General features: G+C 37.5%; 1 protein-coding gene and 10 non-coding genes across 11 annotated transcripts; 1 reads left to right on the forward strand and 10 right to left on the reverse strand.

Annotated features, from left to right (window-relative positions):
• Positions 1 to 160: 160 nt before the first annotated feature.
• LOC130635776 (uncharacterized) lies at positions 161 to 4,037 on the forward strand. Its single transcript, XM_057445247.1, has 2 exons — positions 161 to 613; positions 1,742 to 4,037. The coding sequence occupies exons 1-2, from the start codon at positions 505 to 507 to the stop codon at positions 2,299 to 2,301; spliced, it is 669 nt and encodes a 222-aa protein (XP_057301230.1). The 5' UTR covers positions 161 to 504; the 3' UTR covers positions 2,302 to 4,037.
• A 4,582-nt stretch (positions 4,038 to 8,619) lies between these two features.
• On the reverse strand, positions 8,620 to 8,836 carry LOC130637106 (small nucleolar RNA U3). The gene has a single exon (XR_008982349.1). It is a non-coding gene; the product is annotated as a small nucleolar RNA U3 (small nucleolar RNA).
• A 1,176-nt stretch (positions 8,837 to 10,012) lies between these two features.
• Positions 10,013 to 10,228, reverse strand: LOC130637097 (small nucleolar RNA U3). Its single transcript, XR_008982340.1, has one exon. It is a non-coding gene; the product is annotated as a small nucleolar RNA U3 (small nucleolar RNA).
• A 1,175-nt stretch (positions 10,229 to 11,403) lies between these two features.
• LOC130637076 (small nucleolar RNA U3) lies at positions 11,404 to 11,620 on the reverse strand. Its single transcript, XR_008982320.1, has one exon. It is a non-coding gene; the product is annotated as a small nucleolar RNA U3 (small nucleolar RNA).
• Positions 11,621 to 12,797: 1,177 nt separating this feature from the next.
• On the reverse strand, positions 12,798 to 13,014 carry LOC130637103 (small nucleolar RNA U3). The gene has a single exon (XR_008982346.1). It is a non-coding gene; the product is annotated as a small nucleolar RNA U3 (small nucleolar RNA).
• A 1,178-nt stretch (positions 13,015 to 14,192) lies between these two features.
• LOC130637086 (small nucleolar RNA U3) lies at positions 14,193 to 14,408 on the reverse strand. The gene has a single exon (XR_008982330.1). It is a non-coding gene; the product is annotated as a small nucleolar RNA U3 (small nucleolar RNA).
• Positions 14,409 to 15,586: 1,178 nt separating this feature from the next.
• Positions 15,587 to 15,803, reverse strand: LOC130637100 (small nucleolar RNA U3). The gene has a single exon (XR_008982343.1). It is a non-coding gene; the product is annotated as a small nucleolar RNA U3 (small nucleolar RNA).
• A 1,179-nt stretch (positions 15,804 to 16,982) lies between these two features.
• On the reverse strand, positions 16,983 to 17,198 carry LOC130637087 (small nucleolar RNA U3). Its single transcript, XR_008982331.1, has one exon. It is a non-coding gene; the product is annotated as a small nucleolar RNA U3 (small nucleolar RNA).
• A 1,178-nt stretch (positions 17,199 to 18,376) lies between these two features.
• Positions 18,377 to 18,593, reverse strand: LOC130637101 (small nucleolar RNA U3). Its single transcript, XR_008982344.1, has one exon. It is a non-coding gene; the product is annotated as a small nucleolar RNA U3 (small nucleolar RNA).
• Positions 18,594 to 19,771: 1,178 nt separating this feature from the next.
• Positions 19,772 to 19,987, reverse strand: LOC130637083 (small nucleolar RNA U3). The gene has a single exon (XR_008982327.1). It is a non-coding gene; the product is annotated as a small nucleolar RNA U3 (small nucleolar RNA).
• Positions 19,988 to 21,163: 1,176 nt separating this feature from the next.
• LOC130637108 (small nucleolar RNA U3) lies at positions 21,164 to 21,380 on the reverse strand. Its single transcript, XR_008982351.1, has one exon. It is a non-coding gene; the product is annotated as a small nucleolar RNA U3 (small nucleolar RNA).
• Positions 21,381 to 21,667: the final 287 nt, after the last annotated feature.

Here is a 21,667-nt window from a genome sequence, read left to right on the forward strand (position 1 = left end):
ATAACTTGTCATTGGTTATACGTAATTATATGTAATTAGGTAAAAGAATTCAATCGCGACACGTAGCCAAGGGATTAGCTTTAGCTTAGACTTGTTAGCCGAAATGCTCATAAGAACGGCTTATGAACTTTGTTCACAGAAATAATAATTAATTAGGGATCGTCCACAAATTTCGTCCCATTAACGAGACGCTATAAGACGAAAAAGTTAAAAAAAATTCGTCTCGTTTTGTTCTTAATTGAAATTGAGACGATTTAAAAATCGTCTCATAAATATCAGGAGACGATATTTTGTCAATTCGTCTCAGAATAAAAAAAGTGGAACAAAATATTTTAAGACGAATTGAGACGAATTGAGACGCTGCGGTAAAATCACGGAGACGAATTGAGACGAATTAAGACGCTGCGGTAAAATCACGGAGACGAATTGAGACGAACTAGGACGACAGGGTTTCTTAAACACGAAAATTTATTTAAAAAGCTAGTGTTTTTTAAAGTGGTTTTAATGTATTCAGATATTTCAGATAGCGACAGCGACCTAGATTGGTTGTTTACGGACGATTCTTTGTCCGATGATGAAAATGAAGATTACATCAACGAAATTTTACAATGCGGTAAATATTTATTTTTATCTCGTCGTAAAATTTTCAGCAACGGTCTTGAAAACAAAAAAATATATAATTGCCCAATTTATCTTGTGATTTTCCGTAGTCATGAGAAAAAAACTACTATAATTATAAAACTATATATTTTCTTTATTCGTAAATTTAAAGCTCGATGATGCAAAATCTTTAAAAGATTTGTTGTTTTTTTACCAACAACACACAAATATTCGAAAAACCTCACTATTTTAACTTTTCTCTTCGCACATGCCGGTGTGAGCATAAGAAGTAAATAATAGCAATTGAAGTTTGTTGCGATATTGCTTCTGAAAATTACGAAAAAAAACTATTTTTGCTTTATTATTTTTGTCAACTTGCACTGTTATATTAACTTAATGTATAATTATACTTATACAATTGATTATGGTGGGCTGCACATTGCAAAAAAAAAATTATTAACAATTTTATGTGACAGAAACGGCTTGTCAGAAGCAAATAATGTTCCGCAAAAAAACTGTGTGACGTGCGGTTGCATTACGTAAAATGATTTCAGACAAATTAGATAGCCGCTTGTTTAGACACTCAGTTGAGCAGCCTAGTGCCCATGGATTAAGATTTGAATCATTTTTTGTAAACTATCACAAAAAAAAATCAAATGGATAAACTTTTTTCCTTTAGCCTTCAATTTTGTCAATTCAATACGCGATTTGTTTTATAAAAACTGCGTTTTTAAGAGCGTTGAGGCTGAGATTTTGCCAATAATTAAGAACATATTAAAAACGTACTCAACCTGAATTCCTTCACAGATTATAAGAACAAAATAATGTATTCCAGTAATCTTTTTTTGTTTGCTTGAATTTTTTATATTTTGTGCTGGACTTAAACATATTATCTCATGTATATAAATACATAAATTTCAGAAACTTTGGGAAAAATATATCAATAAGAACAAATAGAGGCTAAATTCTGAAGTCGTGTTCTTACTATTAAGAACAAAATAAGAATAAAACAGACTGAAAGTCTCAAAAGTAAGAATAGCCAGCCTCAAGTCAGATTTTACTAAATAAACATTAATAAACTTGTTTAGTAATCACTCGCGTCATTATTTGCATTTATAGAATAGTCTTTTTCTTATTTTAGCTTCAAAAAAACGAGGCAGACCAGCGCTACACGAGCAACATCCGGGCTTGGTTCCATGTATCGCATCCTACATAAGTCAGAACTCGGCCGAGGCCCATTTGAGGCGCAGAGACAGTATTATGTACACAAATGGTGTAAGCTTAAAAGATATTGTCTCTCACATAAAAAGTACGCTCGGGTTAAATGTGAGTAAGAGCGCAGTGCATTACCTCATGAGACCGAGGAGAAAAAAAACCACTTCGAGCAAGCGTCACAAATCGTTGGTTGATGCACGTGTTCCGCCCAAGCGCAACACGGGAGAAAAAAAGATCCATGAAGATTTTCATTTTTCTTGCTCCCAAGTTAACTTGGTTAATGAGTTAGCGCAGTTATGCAATGAAAACACAATCTCCTTGTCAGTTGACAACAAAAACAAGGTGGATGTTGGTATTCCCGCCACGAGTAGACGTGCGCAAATCCGACGTTATCACATCGAAAATGAGGCTCCCATTTACAATGACCACGACTTCCCCTATCCGAATAGTAAATTAACCCCAGCAACTATGATTTATCATAGTTAATAGAAATATCTAAAATTTATTAACTCCCTATTTTAACTTTTCTTCGGGTATAGGTTCAGCATGTTTATGTTTCTCATAACATACTTAAAAAAAGAATCAAACTGATAAAAAAAACGACAACTCACTCGCACGTGTGCTCTGACCCTCTGAAACCAATGAATGAATCACGATTCGAACACAGAGCAGAAGATAAAAATTGTTACATTTTTCTTCTTGAAAAATTCGAAAAGGACGGTTTCTCTTAGCTCCCCAACATAACATTTAAATGTATTAAGTTAAAAAGAGCTAATATACTGAAATGTACGAACCATTACAGGCAGAATACACCTAAATACACCTAAATACACCTGAGAACAAACATCTTGACATAAATTTTGCTTTTATCCCTGATCTGTGTACTGGTTTCGTTTAGTTAATGAATACCATGTTAAGGCTATTTTCTACCTCAAGAAAATTTTCGGCGATTTTTGATTGGCTAATTTTAATGTTTTTCGATGATGTGACGTTTGCGGAGGAACGCCAGCCATTTCGAATATATCTCCCAGTAAAGACGAGCTATGTTTCGCATCTAACTATCTATATTTAATATCTATATATTCCTTCCTAACAACATATTTAAAGAATCCTAATCTTAAAGAATATTTATGGCTAAATTCAGTTTCAGATATACTTACCAGTAAATATCGAAAATAACTCAAGATTCCATCTGTCACGACCAATAATAATATTTTTTGTGAGATTTGTTTCGCTTTTCCACAACATAGTTCCAGCTTCGAACGACGAAGTTTGCTGTGATAAAATGTTGCCAAGTTTGATAAATATACAGACCGTAACATTCAACAATCGAACGAGTACAAACAATGTAGCTTAAGTTAATCAGTAGCTGTGCCACTGCTAGCCAGGAGACCCAGCGTAATTTTTCTTACCACCGGGAAATCGGAGTAGTTAAGGTGGGAAAATTACGCTGGGTCTCAAACGATTTTTCTGCGGCCAAAATCTGGCCGCGCTTTTTGATTGGCTAATTCTATTGTTCTCTGCTCACGTGATTATTATCGGGGAAAGCCCTTTTCATCCCGAATATTCCAGCGAGTGGTTTCACTCACCCTAACAAACATTAGTATTCTACAAAGTTTGTACCAAAGTAAGATTTGACCAAGCTTGGTAAACAACTCACAGATAAATTAAAATGTCCTCCGAAGCGATTAGTCACATTGTTCGATTTAAACTCGGGGTTTCCGCTGAGTCATTCGTTCGCGTCTAAGCTTTAGTTTGAGAGAAACTCATTTTATCAACTGAAGAAGAAAGCTTAGTTAACTAGGCTATGCCACTGCCGTTCCGCTAGAACAATGGAATAATTTCTTTTTCACGGAACAAAATCACGCTGGGTCTCCTGGCCAAGATTTTTAAAGTTTCGTGTTAAACTCACGGAAGTGTTCGAAAATATTTTTCAACTTTTGAGACGAATTTATTATAGCAGAGACGAATTGAGACGATTTGAGACGAATTAAGAAAATTCATAGACGAAATGAGACGATTCGGAGACGAATTTGTTTTTAAAATATGATATTCGGAGACGAATTTGTGACTATCAGGAGACGATATGAGACGAATTAAGACGGTTAAGACACTACAATGTTATCACAAAAAATCGTCTCGTATGAAAGAGTTAAGACGAACAAAACAAATTTACAAGACGATTTAAAATGAGCCGAATTTAGACGAAATTTGTGGACGATCCCTTAGCATTCCCGCTTGTATTGCAAAAAACATTAATGGGCATCATTCAATTCGTTTTTTTGCAGTATGCTTTTTTGATATTGTATTGAACATAAGGAGAATTGCTTAGTAATTTCCGTAACACTTCTAAAAAACAATCTTTGACCCCGGGAAAATATTATTGAAAAAACAGATTTTCTGCAAAAAAAAAATTTGCATTTTTCGATTTTGCAATGGTTTTTGTCTGGGGGTGTTGATTCTTTTTTACGAAACAAAAAGGGTCAGCTTAAAAAGAATCCGCCATCTCTTTATATATTTTGACCTTTGCGTCACTTCAATTGTCCAACAATCAATGGTATATACTCAGCTTTACAATACCTGAATAATTAGAAGCTCCATTAAGCTAAATTCTCATTCATTAAGAACAGAACGGAAAGGATTGATAGTTTATCGGTTACACCGCTAATTATCTCTGTACACAAAAAAAATGAAATGACTCCATCTTTCAGTTTTCATTAGAACAGATTAAAATAAAAAATCTTATCAAACGATCCAGTCTGATCCGTTAAAATTTTTGAGTGGATATTCACCTTATCACACAACGAGGTGTTGAGTATCGGAAATTTCCGTTCGCAAAGCCGCCAAATAGGTTTTCAGAACAAAGGGGATAATGTAGTGGTTCCATTTTTAAAAAGATTTGTACGTTCTATCTCCTGATTGGCAAAAAACGTCAGAAGTTTTGCTATTTAGAATGAAAAGCTGTTTGTATAAGCTATCTACAAGTAAGAAATCCTGGCCTTGCTTCGATAAAAAAATAGACGACCCTTTATTTACCTTTCAGAAACTTCAAACAGAATGCAAAAATTCGCTGTGGAACAAAAAGTAATTAAATTTTAAGCAGATAGGGGCATTTTTAACAAATTTGAAGCTTCTGATGACGTCACGGAAAATGTGCTGACGCAAGCAAAAATGTATTGCTGCCATTTTTTTCCATTTATGACGGAATAGTACGTCATAAATGTTTGATTCAATTTGAACGACCCTATCAAAAGTTATTGTGGGTGGCGGAATCCGCCTCCCCTCCCGGTCATAGTATGTTCGAAAAACCCCGGACCGAATAGGGTTAAAATGTTTCAAGTGTAAAGTATTGCAATAAAAGAAAAAGCGTGTAATGATCGATTCTCCGCGTTTCTCATAAAACTTTTTTGAAATTTATGATTTTGAAATTAAATGAATCTTATAAAAAGAACTCTTCTTATATTTTTACTAAAGAATTCACTTTTATTGTTTTTGTATTTTTTGAATAACAAATCCGAATAAGTTTAGTCGCAGCCTAATAAAACATCCTCACCTCCCTACAGCAGAAGTTGTTCGTATGTGTCACGACAACTTGGATTTCTTTCTACGCGTTATCTTAGAAACTTGAATAACACCTATATGAGAAACAGGAAAAAAACACAGCAGTGTCATAATGACATTTGTGACAAATCGTAACTATGCTTCCGCTACAGAAAATTAACATTGCTTTACGTGATTGTTCTCACATTTGCCAATTAACAATTTTTAGATGATTCACATTCCGTGCGTTTTGCTTTGTTTTGCTTTTTTAATTTGAAGTTTTCTGATAGCCTTTTTTGTTTTTGCATTATTGTTTCATGCATAGGATCAAATAGATTTTATTTGAAGGATTTACATTGCGACATTTTTTACCTCATTTTGGCAGAAGTCTTACAATTAAAATGCAGTATACTTCTACATGCCGTAAATTCATCTTATCAACGCCTGTAATCAACGCCTTATTGTTCAACGCCTTCCCCTAATGAACTCTAGTTTAAAAGTCTAACAAGAAACAATATAAAACCAACTAAATAAGGGTTTAAAAGAAAAAAATGTATACTTCTTCTTAAAAAACTCGCCTTAAAAGACCTCACGTACCGACTTATACACGCTGAAGCTGCAGAAATGGGCGCCCTTATAAAAAGCCGATGTTTGTAGTAGGACCCACCCCGTAGTCTAAATTTCTCCATTATTTCATTATGCAATTTAACTACCAAAAGTTCCATAAGTGGTTTCTTGAAGGGGTAATTTTATCCAACTTTTATTATTGAGTTTTTTTTGTCTCCTTTTTAGTTGAAATTTGTACAAACAACTAATGATCAAGACGTCAACGTTTTTTCACTGACCCTTCTTTTCCTTTTGTGGTAAATAAGCTGCATCAGTAGTTTCTTAGAGAACCTTCTACTCGACTTTAGCCGAGTTTGTTATTAAAGAAAGCGTGTATCACGAACAAGTATGTCCGCCCTTTGCCAGTTTGTGATATAGAGACTGAAGCTTCTAAAGCCGTCTAAACTGTTAAACCTAATAAAATTCAAAATTCTGCGTTAAAAAGACTAAACGCTGGAGATATATTATACACCGCAGAAAGAAACATAATAAAGAATTTTGTCAAAAGAAACCCAGCACCATACCAAAATATCGCATTTAAGATCGTTTCATATCTTCTCTAAATCACAACATTCGATTTGACGTTCTATTTCCATACATACACAAATATATGTTCGAAAACGTAGATTTTATCAAACGTAACAGTCTACCCCCTAATCAGTGGACACCTTTGGTGCAATTAGTGGTAAATAAAGATGTCATTTGCTTCGCGGTTTATTTTTTTCGCTTTAAGTCAACAGGAAACTGTCCTTTAGAAGCCTGCCTAAGCTAACTTTAGGTCACTAGAAAAAGCTCAAATCGATATAATAGCTTTAATTAAAACTAGCCACAATGTTTAAAGTAATACTAATATGTTTACTTTATGAGAGAATTTTCCGCAGCAAAACCGTCTCCTATCTATAGAGAGTCTTGTATCAAAAGTGGTCCCACCGTCCAACCAATTTTTATCTGTCCAACAGAGATGTTCGCTTTATGAAGTATCTGTTAATTAGAGAGTCGACTGTGTTGCGAGAATACTTTTTATAAAACCAGTATGACACCGTAGTGAGATAAAAACTGAACGCTCACATAAGACCTTTAGTTAAACATCTTATCAAATGTTTGTCTTCCTTATGGACTAATCTCATTATTTAACGATGATTAGGCGATGAAACAAATGCTCGCAGTGTTGCTCGTTAAAACCGCAGCATTCCCATTTCTTTCTAAATCTATGATGGAACCATGTTCTTTTATTTGGAAAGAAAACAAGTCACAAAATTTTGGGGCACAAATTGCACGGCAGGCTACATTTTATTTTAACTTTCGAATCCCGCCGTTTTAACCATGAAAAACTTCATTTCCTTTTCCAATTTAGTTGAGAATGAATTTTACGATTGGAGAGATATTCATGATTTCTTATATTTTCAGATACTTTTTTAACATAACTTTAAAGGGATGGAACCAGAATTTTGGCATCTTTTTCTCCCTTTGCCACTTTCATTATGAATCAGTCCCTCAGGGGGTACACAAAAAACAACAATAAGAAAAAACATTGGGGCGCACATATACTTTCTTTTTCAGTAAACAGTGACAAACATAGACACTCCTGAAATATTTTAATACTTTAACGCAATCGCTGAAATCAAAGAAAGGCTCTCTTTTCAATTATAGCAACATTTTGGCTAAATTTGCAAAAACTTTATTTCCCGAGAGGCACAAATTTTAATTCGGAAACTTTTGTTGCTAAACAAATCTCCATTTCCAAGCTTTGTTTGTTACTTCTGGCGCGAAATTCTTTGCAAATTTGTTTAAAAATGTAAGAACTAGGACAAAGTACGCGACCTTTTGTCTGTTTCTAAACGTACAAATTTTCAACGTTGGTGTATCCAGACATTTATATCCGCGAAATAATGAATGTTTAGTAACCGTTTATTCACCTTTTTTTTTACTAACTTTACTGCCTGCGAAATTTTTAACACAGGCTTATGGCTAATCAAGACCGCACCATGTTTTAAAACAGTCGTCTGGAAATGACGAATTCAAAAAAGTAGAAGCAGACCATACTAACTTTACTGACATTAAGACACACATGAAATCCTTCCTTTCCTTATTTTTTTTCAGTAAAAAGGAATGTGTCAATTAGAAAAAAAAGCGGGAAGTTATTCTCAATACTATTTTTCCTGAGATAAGTCAAAGTTCGGGAAGTTTCATGCAGGCGAAACTTCATGCCCTTAGATTAGAAAGCTATCAGCTCTCATGGTGTTATTGGGTATGCGCTCACATGCCCTCATTACAATGCTCTTGGTTCGTTATGTCGATTCCGTCTTGTCATTTTGAAATCATGATCGCACGGCAGCCTTATTTCATCGACGTAGGAAGCGCTTATAAATCGAATGCATGAGTATGGCCAGATACTTTGATGTTGCTAGCAATCCACTTGAGAGCGATCCCTAGTTAATATTGTGAGTAACCGCGAGAGATATAACGTTATGTTTCACTATTAGAAGTAATTAAAATTACCATGAAGTCACACTATCTCTTCTGCAAGAGTCCTTCAGCAACTCTCCCCTTGAAACAGTTTTCACACATAAGATGAACTCTCCGATAATTGCCGACGACGGAAAGAGGCTCTGTGACAAGGGTGCGAAGGTTTTATATATCACTTGCTTACAAAATCTTACTACTCAGCTGGCGTCGCCTCCCTCCATGCTTCTCCTGAAGAGAAACCGGAACGTTCATCAAAGGCAGGGCAACGCAGTTTAGCACCGGTCATCCATCCAGATTTTGCGCTCAGGAGACAACACTGCAGCTCATCATCGCAGTTTTAGTGAGTGCCTTTGTTGAGGAACAAAGACGGGACGCGTACTATAGAAATGATCCTAGTAAGTACGGTCTTAGAGCGTCCGGTTAACCTCGCAAATGTGGTTAGAAAGGGCTTTGCGTTTACTTGTGGCGCACACTAAAAGATGTTGTTTAAGAAAACAGTGACAAAAAAAAGATTTTCCTCGAGATTTTATGTTACTTGACGAATCGCTTAGTTTATGGAAAGGTGCACTTTTTAATTAGCCACATTTTGGCTGAATTGACAAAATCTTTATTTCCCGAGAGGCACAAATTTTAATTTGGTAACTTTTGTTGCTAAACAAGTCTCCATTTCCAAGCTTTGTTTGTTACTTCTGGCTGGAAATTATTTGCAAATCTGTTTGGCCATGTAGGAACTAGGACAAAGTACGCGACCTTTTGTCTGTTTCTAAACGTACAAATTTTCAACGATGGTGTATCCAGACATTTATATCCGCGAAATAATGAATGTTTAGTAACCGTTTATTCACCTTTTTTTCTACTAACTTTACTACCTTCGAAATTTTTAACACAGGGTTATGGCTAATCAAGACCGCACCATGTTTTAAAACAGTCGTCCGGAAATGACGAATTCAAAAAAGTAGAAGCAGACCATACTAACTTTACTGACATTAAGACACATATGAAAACCTTCCTTTCCTTATTTTTTTCAGTAAAAAGGAATGTGTCAATTAGAAAAAAAGCGGGAAGTTATTCTCAATACTATTTTTCCTGAGATAAGTCAAAGTTCAGGAAGTTTCATGCAGGCGAAACTTCATGCCCTTAGATTAGAAAGCTATCAGCTCTCATGGTGTTATTGGGTATGTGCTCACATGCCCTCATTACAATGCTCTTGGTTCGTTATGTCGATTGCGTCTTCTCATTTCGAAATCATGATCACACGGCAGCCTTATTTCATCGATGTAGGAAGCGCTTATAAATCGAATGCATGAGTATGACCAGATATTTTGATGTTGCTAGCAATCCACTTGAGAGCGAGCCCTAGTTAATATTGTGAGTAACCGCGAGAGATATAACGTTATGTTTCACTGATAGAAGTAATTAAAATTACCATGAAGTCACACTATCTCTTCTGCAAGAGTCCTTCAGCAACTCTCCCCTTGAAACAGTTTTCACACATAAAATGAGTTCTCCGATAATTGCCGACGACGGAAAAAGGCTCTATGACAAGGGTGCGAAGGTTTTATATATCACCTGCTTACACAATCTTACTACTCAGCTGGCGTTGCCTCCCTCCATGCTTCTCCGGAAGAGAAACCGCAACGTTCATCAAAGGTAGGTAACGCAGTTTAGCACCGGTCACCCATCCAGATTTCGCGCTCAGGAGACAACACTGCAGCTCATCATCGCAGTTTTAGTGAGTGCCTTTGCTGAGGAACAAAGACGGGAAGCGTACTATAGAAATGATCCTAGTAAGTACGGTCTTAGAGTGTCCGGTTAATCTCGCAAATGTGGTTAGAAAGGCCTTTGCGTTTACTTGTGGCGCACACTAAAAGATGTTGTTTAAGTAAACAGTGACAAAAAATAGATTTTCCTCGAGATTTTATGTTACTTGACGAATCGCTTAGTTTAAGGAAAGGCACACTTTTTAATTAGCCACATTTTGGCTGAATTGACAAAATCTTTATTTCCCGAGAGGCACAAATTTTAATTTGGAAACTTTTGTTGCTAAACAAATCTCCGTTTCCAAGCTTTGTTTGTTACTTCTGGCGGGAAACTCTTTGCAAATCTGTTTGGACATGTAGGAACTAGGACAAACTACGCGACCTTTTGTCTGTTTCTAAACGTACATATTTTTAACGATGGTGTATCCAGACATTAATATCCGCGAAATAATAAATGTTTAGTAAACGTTTATTCACCTTTTTTCTACTAACTTTTCTACCTGCGAAATTTTAACACAGGGTTATGGCTAATCAAGACCGCACCATGTTTTGAAACAGTCGTCCGGAAATGACGAATTCAAAAAAGTAGAAGCAGACCATACTAACTTTACTGACATTAAGACACACATGAAAAACTTCCTTTCCTTATTTTTTTCAGTAAAAAGGGAATGTTGCAATTAGAAATAAAGCGGGAAGTTATTCTCAATACTATTTTTCCTGAGATATGTCAAAATTCGGGAAGTTTCATGCAGGCCAAATTTCATGCCCTTAGATTAGAAAGCTATCAGCTCTCATGGTGTTATTGGTTATGTGCTCACATGCCCTCATTACATTGCTCTTGGTTCGTTATGTCGATTGCGTCTTCTCATTTCGAAATCATGATCACACGGCAGCCTTATTTCATCGATGTAGGAAGCGCTTATAAATCGAATGCATGAGTATGGCCAGATACTTTGATGTTGCTAGCAATCCACTTGAGAGCGAGCCCTAGTTAATATTGTCAGTAACCGCGAGAGATATAACGTTATGTTTCACTGATAAAAGTAATTAAAATCACCATGAAGTCACACTAACTCCTCTGCAAGAGTCCTTCAGCAACTCTCCTCTTGAAACAGTTTTTACACATAAAATTAACTCTCCGATAATTGCCGACGACGGAAAAGGACTCTGTGACAAGGGTGCGAAGGTTTTATATATCACTTGCTTACAAAATCTTACTACTCAGCTGGCGTCGCCTCCCTCCATGCTTCTCCGGAAGAGAAACCGGAACGTTCATCAAAGGTAGGGCAACGCAGTTTAGCACCAGTCACCCATCCAGATTTCGCGCTCAGGAGACAACACTGCAGCTCATCATCGCAGTTTTAGTGAGTGCCTTTGTTGAGGAACAAAGACGGGACGCGTACTATAGAAATGATCCTAGTAAGTACGGTCTTAGAGTGTCCGGTTAATCTCGCAAAGGTGGTTAGAAAGGCCTTTGCGTTTACTTGTGGCGCACACTAAAAGATGTTGTTTAAGTAAACAGTGACAAAAAAATAGTTTTTCCTCGAGATTTTATGTTACTTGACGAATCGCTTAGTTTATGGAAAGGTACACTTTTTAATTAGCCACATTTTGGCTGAATTGACAAAATCTTTTTTTCCGAGAGGCACAAATTTTAATTTGGTAACTTTTGTTGCTAAACAAATCTCCATTTCCAAGCTTTGTTTGTTACTTCTGGCGGGAAATTCTTTGCAAATCTGTTTAGACATGTAGGAACTAGGATAAAGTACGCGACCTTTTGTCTGTTTCTAAACGTACAAATTTTCAACGATGGTGTATCCAGACATTTATATCCGCGAAATAATGAATGTTTAGTAACCGTTTATTCACCTTTTTTTCTACTAACTTTACTACCTGCGGAATTTTTAACACAGGGTTATGGCTAATCAAGACCGCACCATGTTTTAAAACAGTCGTCCGGAAATGACGAATCCAAAAAAGTAGAAGCAGACCATACTAACTTTACTGACATTCAGACACATATGAAAACCTTCCTTTCCTTATTTTTTTTCAGTAAAAAGGAATGTGTCAATTAGAAAAAAAAGCGGGAAGTTATTCTCAATACTATTTTTCCTGAGATAAGTCAAAGTTCGGGAAGTTTCATGCATGCGAAACTTCATGCCCTTAGATTAGAAAGCTATCAGCTCTCATGGTGTTATTGGGTATGTGCTCACATGCCCTCATTACAATGCTCTTGGTTCGTTATGTCGATTGCGTCTTCTCATTTCGAAATCATGATCACACGGCAGCCTTATTTCATCGATGTAGGAAGCGCTTATAAATCGAATACATGAGTATGGCCAGATACTTTGATGTTGCTAGCAATACACTTGAGAGCGAGCCCTAGTTAATATTGTGAGTAACCGCGAAAGATATAACGTTATGTTTCACTGATAGAAGTAATTAAAATTACCATGAAGTCACACTATCTCTTCTGCAAGAGTCCTTCAGCAACTCTCCCCTTGAAACAGTTTAACACATAAAATGAGCTCTCCGATAATCGCCGACGACGGAAAAAGGCTCTATGACAAGGGTGCGAAGGTTTTATATATTACTTGCTTACAAAATCTTACTACTTAGCTGGCGTGGCCTCCCTCCATGCTTCTCCGGAAGAGAAACCGGAACGTTCATCAAAGGCAGGGCAACGCAGTTTAGCACCGGTCACCCATCCAGATTTCGCGCTCAGGAGACAACACTGCAGCTCATCATCGCAGTTTTAGTGAGTGCCTTTGTTGAGGAACAAAGACGGGACGCGTACTATAGAAATGATCCTAGTAAGTACGGTCTTAGAGCGTCCGGTTAACCTCGCAAAGGTGGTTAGAAAGGCCTTTGCGTTTACTTGTGGCGCACACTAAAAGATGTTGTTTAAGTAAACAGTGACAAAAAATAGATTTTCCTCGAGATTTTATGTTACTTGACGAATCGCTTAGTTTAAGGACAAGCACACTTTTTAATTAGCCACATTTTGGCTGAATTGACAAAAACTTTGTTTCGTGAGAGGCACAAATTTTAATTTGGAAACTTTTGTTGCTAAACTAATCTCCATTTCCAAGTTTTGTTTGTTACTTCTGGCGGGAAATTCTTTGCAAATCTGTTTGGACATGTAGGAACTAGGACAAAGTACGCGACCTTTTGTCTGTTTCTAAACGTACAAATTTTCAACGATGGTGTATCCAGACATTTATATCCGCGAAATAATGAATGTTTAGTAACCGTTTATTCACCTTTTTTTCTACTAACTTGACTACCTGTGAAATTTTTAACACAGGGTTACGGCTAATCAAGACCGCACCATGTTTTAAAACAGTCGTCCGGAAATGACGAATTCAAAAAAGTAGAAGCAGATCATACTAACTTTACTGACATTGAGACACACATGAAAAACTTCCTTTCCTTATTTTTTTTCAGTAAAAAGGAATGTTGCAATTAGAAAAAAAAGCGGGAAGTTATTCTCAATACTATTTTTCCTGAGATAAGTCAAATTTCGGGATGTTTCATGCAGGCGAAACTTCATGCCCTTAGATTAGAAAGCTATCAGCTCTCATGGTGTTATTGGGTATGTGCTCACATACCCTCATTACAATGCTCTTGGTTCGTTATGTCGATTGCGTCTTCTCATTTCGAAATCATGATCACACGGCAGCCTTATTTCATCGATGTAGGAAGCGCTTATAAATCGAATGCATGAGTATGACCAGATATTTTGATGTTGCTAGCAATCCACTTGAGAGCGAGCCCTAGTTAATATTGTGAGTAACCGCGAGAGATATAACGTTATGTTTCACTGATAGAAGTAATTAAAATTACCATGAAGTCACACTATCTCTTCTGCAAGAGTCCTTCAGCAACTCTCCCCTTGAAACAGTTTTCACACATAAAATGAGTTCTCCGATAATTGCCGACGACGGAAAAAGGCTCTATGACAAGGGTGCGAAGGTTTTATATATCACCTGCTTACACAATCTTACTACTCAGCTGGCGTTGCCTCCCTCCATGCTTCTCCGGAAGAGAAACCGCAACGTTCATCAAAGGTAGGGAACGCAGTTTAGCACCGGTCACCCATCCAGATTTCGCGCTCAGGAGACAACACTGCAGCTCATCATCGCAGTTTTAGTGAGTGCCTTTGCTGAGGAACAAAGACGGGACGCGTACTATAGAAATGATCCTAGTAAGTACGGTCTTAGAGTGTCCGGTTAATCTCGCAAATGTGGTTAGAAAGGCCTTTGCGTTTACTTGTGGCGCACACTAAAAGATGTTGTTTAAGTAAACAGTGACAAAAAATAGATTTTCCTCGAGATTTTATGTTACTTGACGAATCGCTTAGTTTAAGGAAAGGCACACTTTTTAATTAGCCACATTTTGGCTGAATTGACAAAATCTTTATTTCCCGAGAGGCACAAATTTTAATTTGGAAACTTTTGTTGCTAAACAAATCTCCGTTTCCAAGCTTTGTTTGTTACTTCTGGCGGGAAACTCTTTGCAAATCTGTTTGGACATGTAGGAACTAGGACAAACTACGCGACCTTTTGTCTGTTTCTAAACGTACAAATTTTCAACGATGGTGTATCCAGACATTTATATCCGCGAAATAATGAATGTTTAGTAACCGTTTATTCACCTTTTTTTCTACTAACTTTACTACCTGCGGAATTTTTAACACAGGGTTATGGCTAATCAAGACCGCACCATGTTTTAAAACAGTCGTCCGGAAATGACGAATCCAAAAAAGTAGAAGCAGACCATACTAACTTTACTGACATTCAGACACATATGAAAACCTTCCTTTCCTTATTTTTTTTCAGTAAAAAGGAATGTGTCAATTAGAAAAAAAAGCGGGAAGTTATTCTCAATACTATTTTTCCTGAGATAAGTCAAAGTTCGGGAAGTTTCATGCATGCGAAACTTCATGCCCTTAGATTAGAAAGCTATCAGCTCTCATGGTGTTATTGGGTATGTGCTCACATGCCCTCATTACAATGCTCTTGGTTCGTTATGTCGATTGCGTCTTCTCATTTCGAAATCATGATCACACGGCAGCCTTATTTCATCGATGTAGGAAGCGCTTATAAATCGAATGCATGAGTATGGCCAGATACTTTGATGTTGCTAGCAATCCACTTGAGAGCGAGCCCTAGTTAATATTGTGAGTAACCGCGAGAGATATAACGTTATGTTTCACTGATAAAAGTAATTAAAATCACCATGAAGTCACACTAAATCCTCTGCAAGAGTCCTTCAGCAACTCTCCTCTTGAAACAGTTTTTACACATAAAATTAACTCTCCGATAATTGCCGACGACGGAAAAGGACTCTGTGACAAGGGTGCGAAGGTTTTATATATCACTTGCTTACAAAATCTTACTACTCAGCTGGCGTCGCCTCCCTCCATGCTTCTCCGGAAGAGAAACCGGAACGTTCATCAAAGGTAGGGCAACGCAGTTTAGCACCAGTCACCCATCCAGATTTTGCGCTCAGGAGACAACACTGCAGCTCATCATCGCAGTTTTAGTGAGTGCCTTTGTTGAGGAACAAAGACGGGACGCGTACTATAGAAATGATCCTAGTAAGTACGGTCTTAGAGTGTCCGGTTAATCTCGCAAAGGTGGTTAGAAAGGCCTTTGCGTTTACTTGTGGCGCACACTAAAAGATGTTGTTTAAGTAAACAGTGACAAAAAAATAGTTTTTCCTCGAGATTTTATGTTACTTGACGAATCGCTTAGTTTAAGGACAAGCACACTTTTTAATTAGCCACATTTTGGCTGAATTGACAAAAACTTTGTTTCGTGAGAGGCACAAATTTTAATTTGGAAACTTTTGTTGCTAAACTAATCTCCATTTCCAAGTTTTGTTTGTTACTTCTGGCGGGAAATTCTTTGCAAATCTGTTTGGACATGTAGGAACTAGGACAAAGTACGCGACCTTTTGTCTGTTTCTAAACGTACAAATTTTCAACGATGGTGTATCCAGACATTTATATCCGCGAAATAATGAATGTTTAGTAACCGTTTATTCACCTTTTTTTCTACTAACTTGACTACCTGTGAAATTTTTAACACAGGGTTACGGCTAATCAAGACCGCACCATGTTTTAAAACAGTCGTCCGGAAATGACGAATTCAAAAAAGTAGAAGCAGATCATACTAACTTTACTGACATTGAGACACACATGAAAAACTTCCTTTCCTTATTTTTTTTCAGTAAAAAGGAATGTTGCAATTAGAAAAAAAAGCGGGAAGTTATTCTCAATACTATTTTTCCTGAGATAAGTCAAATTTCGGGATGTTTCATGCAGGCGAAACTTCATGCCCTTAGATTAGAAAGCTATCAGCTCTCATGGTGTTATTGGGTATGTGCTCACATACCCTCATTACAATGCTCTTGGTTCGTTATGTCGATTGCGTCTTCTCATTTCGAAATCATGATCACACGGCAGCCTTATTTCATCGATGTAGGAAGCGCTTATAAATCGAATGCATGAGTATGACCAGATATTTTGATGTTGCTAGCAATCCACTTGAGAGCGAGCCCTAGTTAATATTGTGAGTAACCGCGAGAGATATAACGTTATGTTTCACTGATAGAAGTAATTAAAATTACCATGAAGTCACACTATCTCTTCTGCAAGAGTCCTTCAGCAACTCTCCCCTTGAAACAGTTTTCACACATAAAATGAGTTCTCCGATAATTGCCGACGACGGAAAAAGGCTCTATGACAAGGGTGCGAAGGTTTTATATATCACCTGCTTACACAATCTTACTACTCAGCTGGCGTTGCCTCCCTCCATGCTTCTCCGGAAGAGAAACCGCAACGTTCATCAAAGGTAGGGAACGCAGTTTAGCACCGGTCACCCATCCAGATTTCGCGCTCAGGAGACAACACTGCAGCTCATCATCGCAGTTTTAGTGAGTGCCTTTGCTGAGGAACAAAGACGGGACGCGTACTATAGAAATGATCCTAGTAAGTACGGTCTTAGAGTGTCCGGTTAATCTCGCAAATGTGGTTAGAAAGGCCTTTGCGTTTACTTGTGGCGCACACTAAAAGATGTTGTTTAAGTAAACAGTGACAAAAAATAGATTTTCCTCGAGATTTTATGTTACTTGACGAATCGCTTAGTTTAAGGAAAGGCACACTTTTTAATTAGCCACATTTTGGCTGAATTGACAAAATCTTTATTTCCCGAGAGGCACAAATTTTAATTTGGAAACTTTTGTTGCTAAACAAATCTCCGTTTCCAAGCTTTGTTTGTTACTTCTGGCGGGAAACTCTTTGCAAATCTGTTTGGACATGTAGGAACTAGGACAAACTACGCGACCTTTTGTCTGTTTCTAAACGTACAAATTTTCAACGATGGTGTATCCAGACATTTATATCCGCGAAATAATGAATGTTTAGTAACCGTTTATTCACCTTTTTTTCTACTAACTTTACTACCTGCGGAATTTTTAACACAGGGTTATGGCTAATCAAGACCGCACCATGTTTTAAAACAGTCGTCCGGAAATGACGAATCCAAAAAAGTAGAAGCAGACCATACTAACTTTACTGACATTCAGACACATATGAAAACCTTCCTTTCCTTATTTTTTTTCAGTAAAAAGGAATGTGTCAATTAGAAAAAAAAGCGGGAAGTTATTCTCAATACTATTTTTCCTGAGATAAGTCAAAGTTCGGGAAGTTTCATGCATGCGAAACTTCATGCCCTTAGATTAGAAAGCTATCAGCTCTCATGGTGTTATTGGGTATGTGCTCACATGCCCTCATTACAATGCTCTTGGTTCGTTATGTCGATTGCGTCTTCTCATTTCGAAATCATGATCACACGGCAGCCTTATTTCATCGATGTAGGAAGCGCTTATAAATCGAATGCATGAGTATGGCCAGATACTTTGATGTTGCTAGCAATCCACTTGAGAGCGAGCCCTAGTTAATATTGTCAGTAACCGCGAGAGATATAACGTTATGTTTCACTGATAAAAGTAATTAAAATCACCATGAAGTCACACTAAATCCTCTGCAAGAGTCCTTCAGCAACTCTCCTCTTGAAACAGTTTTTACACATAAAATTAACTCTCCGATAATTGCCGACGACGGAAAAGGACTCTGTGACAAGGGTGCGAAGGTTTTATATATCACTTGCTTACAAAATCTTACTACTCAGCTGGCGTCGCCTCCCTCCATGCTTCTCCGGAAGAGAAACCGGAACGTTCATCAAAGGTAGGGCAACGCAGTTTAGCACCAGTCACCCATCCAGATTTTGCGCTCAGGAGACAACACTGCAGCTCATCATCGCAGTTTTAGTGAGTGCCTTTGTTGAGGAACAAAGACGGGACGCGTACTATAGAAATGATCCTAGTAAGTACGGTCTTAGAGTGTCCGGTTAATCTCGCAAAGGTGGTTAGAAAGGCCTTTGCGTTTACTTGTGGCGCACACTAAAAGATGTTGTTTAAGTAAACAGTGACAAAAAAATAGTTTTTCCTCGAGATTTTATGTTACTTGACGAATCGCTTAGTTTATGGAAAGGTACACTTTTTAATTAGCCACATTTTGGCTGAATTGACAAAATCTTTATTTCCGAGAGGCACAAATTTTAATTTGGTAACTTTTGTTGCTAAACAAATCTCCATTTCCAAGCTTTGTTTGTTACTTCTGGCGGGAAATTCTTTGCAAATCTGTTTAGACATGTAGGAACTAGGATAAAGTACGCGACCTTTTGTCTGTTTCTAAACGTACAAATTTTCAACGATGGTGTATCCAGACATTTATATCCGCGAAATAATGAATGTTTAGTAACCGTTTATTCACCTTTTTTTCTACTAACTTTACTACCTGCGGAATTTTTAACACAGGGTTGTGGCTAATCAAGACCGCACCATGTTTTAAAACAGTCGTCCGGAAATGACGAATCCAAAAAAGTAGAAGCAGACCATACTAACTTTACTGACATTCAGACACATATGAAAACCTTCCTTTCCTTATTTTTTTTCAGTAAAAAGGAATGTGTCAATTAGAAAAAAAAGCGGGAAGTTATTCTCAATACTATTTTTCCTGAGATATGTCAAAATTCGGGAAGTTTTATGCAGGCCAAACTTCATGCCCTTAGATTTGAAAGCTATCAGCTCTCATGGTGTTATTGGGTATGTGCTTACATGCCCTCATTACAATGCTCTTGGTTCGTTATGTCGATTGCGTCTTCTCATTTCGAAATCATGATCACACGGCAGCCTTATTTCATCGATGTAGGAAGCGCTTATAAATCGAATGCATGAGTATGACCAGATATATTGATGTTGCTAGCAATACACTTGAGAGCGATCCCTAGTTAATATTGTGAGTAACCGCGAGAGATATAACGTTATGTTTCACTGATAGAAGTAATTAAAATTACCATGAAGTCACACTATCTCTTCTGCAAGAGTCCTTCAGCAACTCTCCCCTTGAAACAGTTTTCACACATAAAATGAGTTCTCCGATAATTGCCGACGACGGAAAAAGGCTCTATGACAAGGGTGCGAAGGTTTTATATATCACTTGCTTACAAAATCTTACCACTCAGCTGGCGTCGCCTCCCTCCATGCTTCTCCGGAAGAGAAACCGGAACGTTCATCAAAGGTAGGGCAACGCAGTTTAGCACCGTCACCCATCCAGATTTCGCGCTCAGGAGACAACACTGCAGCTCATCATCGCAGTTTTAGTGAGTGCCTTTGTTGAGGAACAAAGACGGGACGCGTACTATAGAAATGATCCTAGTAAGTACGGTCTTAGAGTGTCCGGTTAATCTCGCAAAGGTGGTTAGAAAGGCCTTTGCGTTTACTTGTGGCGCACACTAAAAGATGTTGTTTAAGTAAACAGTGACAAAAAATAGTTTTTCCTCGAGATTTTATGTTACTTGACGAATCGCTTAGTTTAAGGAAAGGCACACTTTTTAATTAGCCACATTTTGGCTGAATTGACAAAAACTTTGTTTCGTGAGAGGCACAAATTTTAATTTGGAAACTTTTGTTGCTAAACAAATCTCCATTTCCAAGTTTTGTTTGTTACTTCTGGCGGGAAATTCTTTGCAAATCTGTTTGGACATGTAGGAACTAGGACAAAGTACGCGACCTTTTGTCTGTTTCTAAACGTACAAATTTTCAACGATGGTGTATCCAGACATTATTATCCGCGAAATAATAAATGTTAATAACCGTTTATTCACCTTTTTTTCTACTAACTTTACTTCCTGCGAAATTTTTAACACAGGGTTATGGCTAATCAAGACCTCACCATGTTTTGAAACAGTTGTCCGGAAAGGACGAATTCAAAAAAGTAGAAGCAGACCATACTAACTTTACTGTCATTAAGACACACATGAAAAACTTCCTTTCCTTATTTTTTTCAGTAAAAAGGGAATATTGCAATTAGAAAAAAAGCGGGAAGTTATTCTCAATACTATTTTTCCTGAGATATGTCAAAATTCGGGAAGTTTTATGCAGGCCAAGCTTCATGCCCTTAGATTTGAAAGCTATCAGCTCTCATGGTGTTATTGGGTATGTGCTCACATGCCCTCATTACAATGCTCTTGGTTCGTTATGTCGATTGCGTCTTCTCATTTCGAAATCATGATCACACGGCAGCCTTATTTCATCGATGTAGGAAGCGCTTATAAATCGAATGCATGAGTATGACCAGATATATTGATGTTGCTAGCAATCCACTTGAGAGCGATCCCTAGTTAATATTGTGAGTAACCGCGAGAGATATAACGTTATGTTTCACTGATAGAAGTAATTAAAATTGCCATGAAGTCACACTATCTCTTCTGCAAGAGTCCTTCAGCAACTCTCCCCTTGAAACAGTTTTCACACATAAAATGAGTTCTCCGATAATTGCCGACGACGGAAAAAGGCTCTATGACAAGGGTGCGAAGGTTTTATATATCACTTGCTTACAAAATCTTACTACTCAGCTGGCGTCGCCTCCCTCCATGTTTCTCCGGAAGAGAAACCGGAAAGTTCATCAGAGGCAGGGTAACGCAGTTTAGCACCGGTCCCCCATCCAGATTTCGCGCTCAGGAGACAACACTGCAGCTCATCATCGCAGTTTTATTGAGTGCCTTTGTTGAGGAACAAAGACGGGACGCGTACTATAGAAATGATCCTAGTAAGTACGGTCTTAGAGTGTCCGGTTAATCTCGCAAAGGTGGTTAGAAAGGCCTTTGCGTTCACTTGTGGCGCACACTAAAAGATGTTGTTTAAGTAAACAGTGACAAAAAATAGATTTTCCTCGAAATTTTATGTTACTTGACGAATCGCTTAGTTTAAGGAAAGGCACACTTTTTAATTAGCCACATTTTGACTGAATTGGCAAAAACTTTATATCGCGAGAGGCACAAATTTTAATTTGGAAACTTTTGTTGCTAAACAAATCTCCATTTTCAAGCTTTGTTTGTTACTTCTGGCGG

Source organism: Hydractinia symbiolongicarpus, chromosome 3 (assembly GCF_029227915.1).
Source record: "Hydractinia symbiolongicarpus strain clone_291-10 chromosome 3, HSymV2.1, whole genome shotgun sequence".
Taxonomy (NCBI): Eukaryota; Metazoa; Cnidaria; class Hydrozoa; order Anthoathecata; family Hydractiniidae; genus Hydractinia; species Hydractinia symbiolongicarpus.